Genomic DNA, 7,403 nt, shown 5'->3' with positions numbered 1-7,403 from the left:
GAATCCTGGCTACAAGCCCTTTCATAATTTGCCCCCACTTCCCTATAGTCTGCCCTAGGCCAGATGGGTCCCTGCAGAGAAGTCCTTTGCCCAAAGCAGGGACTCTCAGTATATGGGGAGAGAGAAGAGCCCACACTGGTGGTTTGGGTTCTAGCTCTATCCCACCACTGGAGTGAGCCATGTGACAGTCAGAGAGCCGCATTCCAGGTAGCAAAGGGACGGCCTTGTCCCTTGGGGTGGTCTGTGTGCCAGAACTGTTTCTAAGGAACAAGGTAAATTTTTTCCCCCACGTAAGTGATTGTTGAATTTTCATGTACAGAATTCCTCAGCTGGTTCTAAAAAACCTGGCTTTTTGTCTGAGTTCAAAAATTGTAGGAATTTTGTAAACAGGTACTTCAGATCACTCATTGGAGGAAGGAGAAGAGTTGGGGGAAGAGGAGGGATCTGGAATGTTTTCCTTCATAGTCAGTCCCAGCACAACAGCAGCATCAGAAACCAAGGGGACCGTTGATGCAGCCTCAGCACCCAAGGCATTCTTCATGGAGGAGCGGGGAAAAGGCCAAGTGGCTGTTACCTGCACATAGGAGAGATGCGTAGACCAAAGAAAGGGCTTAGAAGGTAGAGAGTAGGTCACTGAAACCACCCCCTACCCCTCGTAAAGTGGGTCAGGTGGGAATCTGTGTACCCCACATACTTTGTCCAATCTTGCTTGGGACCATCAAGCCAGCTTATCAAGGGTAGGGCCAATTCAGCCAAGGTAACAAGCAGCCTGTCTGTAGGTTTTGGTCCCAGTCCTTAGCCCTGAATCCCAGAGGCATTGGGAAGAGAAAGGGCATCACCTGTGCCCAGGGACTGGGCCATCCCAATTCAGGGAGCATAACTGCTGTTCCAGCCGGGAAATGCGGAATGCCAGGTAGGATGAGGACATGACCAAGAAGCAGATCCTGGAAAAAAAGGGAGCAAGAGTTTTTCTCATCTAGAAAAAGGGCACTTTTAGAGGCTCACCAAAAGTAGGAGTGGGACTAAGCTCCTCTTGCAATTGGAAGAATTAAAGAACCCTTTGCCCTGCTCAAGCCTGGGCATCTTTCATCCCAAAGGCCACATGGGGGTCCTGAAACTCATCTCCATGGAGGTGTCCTCAAAGCCCAGCCGGGCTTCTGGGTTATTCAGCTGACCCCACTTCCCTATGACCAGCCACCTTGGTCCTGCACCTCCTCTGGGAGACTAAGATTACCCCTAAGGTGGTAGCCCCAGGCAGCAGAGCCAGAGGATGCTGGTGAGGTAAGGTGAGAGGAACCAGGGGCAGGCTGTTCTGAAGCTCTCACCATGCTCACTATCTGCTGGTCCTTAGGTGGAGTTACAGGTGAGTCTGGGGACCAGAAACTGCCCTGATGGAGGGCAGCAAGAAGGCCATGGCTTTCCTAGTCCACCTGATGGCCCTCCCCAATTCTGCCAGCCTTCTCCAGTCCTATGCAACTTTTCCTTTTTTCAACAGTTTCATATCCTGTCCCTCCCCATTGCACAGCCTTAATCCTAAATTATAAGATTGTAAAAATAAAACTGGAGATAATTTCACTACAGTAGGGCCTGCCTGCCATGTGACCTCCAGACGCTAACCAGGAGCTTGCAGTTGACTCAGAATCTTCCCCTTGCTCTGGACAGTGGCCTCCTCACACACCAAGACCCCTGCTCCAAACACCCATACACCCCCCTCCCCTAAACAATCACCTACAGCACGAAGAAGACCTTGAGGAGCTGGTAATTCCAGAGCCTCAGCTCTTCGCTGCTCCTGGGCTCCTCCTCCAGTGTCTCCTCCTCACAGACAGCATTTTCTGCAATAAGAGCGCAGTTAGTCATCTTCCTGGGACAGCAGACCCCAGCTCAGCATGGGGCATGCCAACCTCCTGCTTCTCTGAAGCTGCCCGGGCTCTTGGCTTTCCCTACGGATTTGGAGAAAGAAACAGCTCTCAGAAGCCCGTTGACAGTGATGACCCCTTTTCACAGAAGTGGGAGGAGGAGAAGCCTGGTCTTTACACGCTGTTACTGTGGGACAAGGCCCCTGAACTTACCAGACCCTGGAGGTTTCCTGGAGGAGAAGAAGCTGTTTGGGGAGTCCATGGATGCTGGAGGGATACAAGGGATGCTGTCTGGGAGGGACAGGGACCTGGAGGCAGGGCATATTTTTCTCCACTTCATCTCAGGGGTGAGGACTTCCTGCAGAAAAAGCAGGAGAAGGTGTCTCACCACGGCCCTTGGGATCTTATTTGCCCTAAGGTGCCCCCACCACTTTATCAAAGCTTTCTCTATATATTACCAACATAGATGCCTAGAAAGGCATGGCAGCAGGTACATGGGAAGGGGAAAACCATTGCCATAGCAATCACGTGTCTCTCCTATCTGCTTCCTTGCTGTAACCAGCTACTCTTCCAGGGAACAATGTCTTTGAAGACTGCTAGTGTAGATCCAAAACATGAGATCCAAGATGTAAGCCCACTGAAGTATATGGTCAGATCAGCTGAGTCTGAGAAAGCCCAGCACAACCTATCTTAGATGGGATAAGTCATGACTTCTAATCTGGGCTCTATGCCTAAGCATGTCACCGATCTTGGCAGTGGGTACTTAAGGTCCCCATCAACAAAAATGGGAACATCACCTTCTATCTCCCTGCATGGTATTGTGCATGCTGTGTGCTTGGCTGACTGCTACAGCTACTGAAGAAGGCTTCAAACGCTCTGGGGCCATTTTCACCCCCATCCCTACTCTAGAAACTCAGCTCTACTTACCCCAAACCCCAGCTACCAAATGAAACTGCTGGGACCTCAGCAAATCTAAAATGAGTCTGTCTGGGTTCTACATTAATAGCCTTTGAAGTTCTTCCCCAGGGACATCTCTATCCCCTTAAAGGCCCTCCTGACTTTGCTGAAAGGAAGAGGACGGGTCACTGGCTCTGTGCCGGTACAGTGTGGGATTCAACCTGGACAGTGTTCTGGGGGCTAGACATCTGTTCTGCTCATAAAGTCAGCACACCTGCCAGGACCTGGTGGCTCTGCATGGTTGGAGTGTGGCAGGTCTAGGAGAACCCTGACAGCATGACTGCTGGCTCTTGAGCCTGGTTCCTTAGTTCTACATTGTGGGCCCTGCCTGGGAGGCCCTGAAGACAGAACCACAGGCAATCTCAAGCCAGCAGCTTTTGCTCCCAGCCTCAGCTCTCACCAGAGACTCGCACTCAGGTTCTTCTGAAAATTCTCTTACACTCAAACTCTTCTTGCTGGAAGGCTGAGGAGGAAAGGGAACAGAAGTTACTTGTCCTTCTGGAACAGCGAAGATCAGGCATGGGGAAGCATTACCTCCATTTTGGATCAGATGGAGCCTAGCTCCCATAGTTTGCAGGGGTGCCCTATCTAATGCTGGAGCAGAGGGTTAAATCCAAGGCAATCTACTCTCCCCTGCTGCTGCCCCTCCCCCTTTCTTACCATAGGCCAGAGAGAGAGCTATAGGCATCCTGGGGAGCAGCCCCGTGCTCCTGACTGTCTGTCTATACACAGAAGAAGCACAAGTGAGGGCATTACATGGGAACATACAAAGGTCACTGGCCTCAAAGAGACATGTTCACAAATACAGGCACACCGTCCAAGGACTGCCTCTGATACGCTGAGCCTGAGCCTGTCACTCCCCTCTCTCTGCCCCGTTCCCTGTGCTGAAGAAATGGGCTAGCCTCCCCAACAGCCTTGTCCCAACACTTCAGTCCAGGCCTGAGCAGCTCCCTGGCCTGACTCCTGTCCCTGAGCTCCGTACCTGCAGGTGAGTGCAGACCCTCCTCAGCATGTCATAGACACTGTCCCGGGAGAGCAGTGACACAAAAACATACTGGGACATGGAAGGAAAACAAAGGGGGGTGAGAAAAGACTTGAGAGTGTGCCGAGTCAGGCGGTGGGCTCCTGGGGTTCCGATGGGGAAACTGATGAGAGAGTGTGGCCCAGAGACTCACGGACCTTCTGGCTAGTGTTGGTGGTGATGACCAGGCCATTGGGAAGGAGCCGTGCCATCTTGTGTTTTTTGACCATTTGCACAGACACCACAGGAATGACCACCTGAAGGAGGAGAGGCATGCTTCTTTCAGGACTCATTCCCAAGGGCATGGTCCCTTTGCTTCCAGAACAGGGCCCCAGCCCCAGCTTGCAGTGAGCCAAGCACGGGCACCATGGAGAAGCCTGGCCCCATGTGGGAGAGTGTGTGAACCTCCCCCTCCCCATGCGCATTCCCCTTCCCGTTACCCACACCGTGCCCAGCCTTGGCAGCACATGTCACTCCAGGCTTTCACCCTCTCACCCACGAGGCCAAGGATGGCTGTTCTGTTGAATCCCATACTCTAACAATGGAGTTCCCTGAGCTATGTCCTGACCACAAGTATGGTTCCCCCTAAGTACGACATCCCACTCTGATTCTGAAGGCATTTCAGAGGCAGAATAATTTGGCTGTGAACTATTCAGACCAACTCAGGCCGAGGTAGAGTCTATATTTGGGGCCTCTGTTTTGGAAGGGGTTGCACTGACACCAGGTAAGACGCCTCACAGCTGTTCATCCAACCAGTGAGGGGCCTCACCAGCATGCAGGAGGTCAGGTGTGACTCAAGGCATGCCCGCAGGGCAGGGGCCTCTCTCTTTCCTGGGCTGGGCAGGGATCTCACTGGACTATGGCAGCCCTTACCACTCATTACTACCTTGATATCCTTGCCAAAGAGGCTGGCATGGAAGCAGAGCCAGTTGGGGGAGATGTAGAGCCGACCCTGGAGAAGGAGGTCCCTCTGGAGGGCACAGGAGCACACTGGGAAGTCACAGGAGAGAAGACTACCATGAGCAAGGTCTGTTGGGAAGCCCCAGGGCCTGGGTCCTCACACTGAAGAGTCCAGCCTCAGGAACTGTCTTCCTTAGAATGCGACTTCCCAAATAACCCATCCTCCAGTACCCCAGGAGTCCTAACTGCCCCCACTCCACCCCAGCAGACTGCTAGATGTTTCCTCTTTCTCTATCCATGTCTCAAATGGTCCAGACAGGTTTCTGCCCTGGTCCCACTCAAGCCTGGATTCTCACTCCCTCAGACAGAATGCCCTGCCCTGCCCTTTCCTGCCTACAGAGAGGACCCTGACTGTGCCTGACAGGAAAGAAGTGCCTGACTGATAAGAACAGAACAGAAATAAGATTTGGAAGCCCTTTAGTTTCCTCAAGAAAACTTTCATAAATTCAACTCTATATCCCAAACCAGTTCAGTCTTCTCACACTTTTGAAGGAAAAAGAACCAACCACATCCGAAGGGCAGCCCGTTCCCATTTCTAAATTGTGAGGACAGTACCTGGGCCTCAGGCACTACAGGCGCCTGCCCAGGCATACCAGGGACACAGCTCACCTTTGAGAACCACCTCTTCCAAGGGGATGTCCTTGAACAGCTTGTGGTATTGCTGGTTGTATTTACTTAGTAGTGTCTGCAAACAAGGGGCTTGGGCTGAGAAGTCCTGGGAGATCACAACACAAAAGGGGCCCTGCTCCAGCCACCAGGAAATACTGCCACAGGGCCCCCTGGGGACTGAACATAAAGTCACTGGTAAATAGCCAGTGGGTGTAGAAGGCTGAGTTCCAAGCACAGCTTGTCTCCTGGTAATTCTGGGTCCTAATAGGCAGCCTGTGACTGGAGGGGAATGCACCACTCCCACCCAGGAGGGACACCACTCAGGTTTCCTGGTGGCCAAGGAGCCAGCAGTCACTGAATTCAGGCAGCCCAGGGCCCCTTTCTTGCTGGGCAGCAAGTAGTCAGCCTCCACACACTTACCCCTTCTCGACTGTATTTCTTTATCTCTTCACCCTTCAAGCCTTCTGGCCAGTGCAGACTGCAAAGGAGACATTCCATTCCAGGGACAAGGCACCCTTGAGTCCTACCCATGGATCCTCAGTGCCAATTCTACCCTGGCTTCAAGCCAGAAGCTTGGGGCAGAGATTGGAGAGGAGTCCTCTAGAGGCCACAGCAGTGATAAGCACAGCAAGCAAATAGCTCGACCCTGGGGAAGGGCACTCCTGGATGCACAAAGGGGTCGCACAAAGGGGTCTCCGTGGCCCCTCCTCCCAGACAGCTGTGAGCAGTGTCCCCCTCCCTCCGAGGAGATTTGCTCAGCCTGAGCTTAGATCTCTCAGAGATGCTTAGGAGCCATCCACCCCTGGGTGTCAAAAACCCTTTCCTATTTCTCTGGCCAAGAGGTGAGCAGAGAAGCAGACCCAAGAATCACTGAGCAGTAGGCACAGGGATGAGGATCAGTTTGGGGAGTGGGTGATATGGAGGTGTCAGACTCACTGCTCCGGGGCCTGCCCATGGGCCATGATCCCGGCAGAACGGCCTCCTAGCAGCCTCCTCCTGGTGGCCTGGAGCTCTGCGGTGCGGAGTTCCGCAGACTCACCTGACCTGAAGGAGGCTACCAGGCTGAGAGAAATGGGGTGGTGCTGAAATGCAAACCTTTGTCCTAGCCAAATTGGCCTGAGGACAGGTGGGCAGGGGAGGAGGCTGGTAACCTGAGCTGCCTAGACTCTGCTAGGTCCCAGTGCACTGGGTCAGGCCTGGGAGTGGGAGGAAGAGGCCCTAGGCAGCCTATGCTAGACCTACCATCTATCTCAGCCTTACAGTCCCATTTCTAACAGGTCACCTCCTGAGGACTTCCCACCCCCAATCCACATGCTTATCTGACTTGGGAAAGGGGGCTCACCTGGAGTCCAGGGTTGTCTGAACTCTGTCTAGTTTCTCTGTGCAGAACAGGGGGCTCTTCAGAGAAGTCATCTTCCTATGCATCTGTTGGTTGCTAGGAAGAAACAGGCCCACATCAGGAAGGGAGTTTTCATGGGGACACCTTTCTCTACTAGCTCCACCATACCCAGGGCAGCCTGCCCGCCACCCAAGACTGGCCCTGCTATTTAGGGTGAGGTTGAAGACATTGCAGTCCGGAGACAGCAGCTCAGGCAGGGAGTTTGCGCAGCTGGCTAGGTGGGAGTCTTACTAGTTGTCTTCTCTAGAAGCCTGAAGGTCAGCTTATTACTGGGCCGGAAGAAAATCAATCTACGTCATCCGAGCACTAGGCAGTTAGGCCTCTGGCCCCAACCTTAAGAAGGCACACTGGGAGGATGGAGTCTGAGATTTATTCAAGGCTGAAAGCAAGTTTCTGAGGGACCCAAGCAGCATTATCCTAAATCAGGGGTGGGAAACATATAAGGCCCTTAAAATAATTTGGTCTGGCCCCGCCAAGGCATTAGGGGTGAGTTAATTAAATGTTTGACCAAATATAGCAGGCTAATTTTTAAGTTGATAATTTTGTATGGCCCTCGAATGATGTTATAAATATCCAAATGGCCCTTGGCAGAAAAAAAGGT

The 7,403-nt window shown here is 52.7% G+C and overlaps 1 protein-coding gene across 1 annotated transcript; it reads right to left on the bottom strand.

The window, feature by feature from the left end:
* Nucleotides 1-835: 835 nt before the first annotated feature.
* On the bottom strand, nt 836-7,101 carry GRAMD2A (GRAM domain containing 2A; the record flags this gene model as incomplete). Its single annotated transcript, XM_081102504.1, has 11 exons — nt 836-944; nt 1,733-1,832; nt 2,070-2,214; nt 3,214-3,276; nt 3,796-3,867; nt 3,993-4,091; nt 4,721-4,824; nt 5,404-5,479; nt 5,824-5,881; nt 6,746-6,838; nt 7,097-7,101. 11 exons carry the CDS (start codon nt 7,099-7,101, stop codon nt 836-838), a joined length of 924 nt encoding a protein of 307 aa, XP_080958630.1.
* Between the last annotated feature and the right edge of the window lie 302 nt (nt 7,102-7,403).

Source organism: Myotis nattereri (assembly GCF_964212035.1).
Source record: "Myotis nattereri genome assembly, chromosome: 1".
In the NCBI taxonomy this organism is placed as follows: domain Eukaryota; kingdom Metazoa; phylum Chordata; class Mammalia; order Chiroptera; family Vespertilionidae; genus Myotis; species Myotis nattereri.
This window is presented reverse-complemented; position numbering and strand designations above follow the sequence as displayed.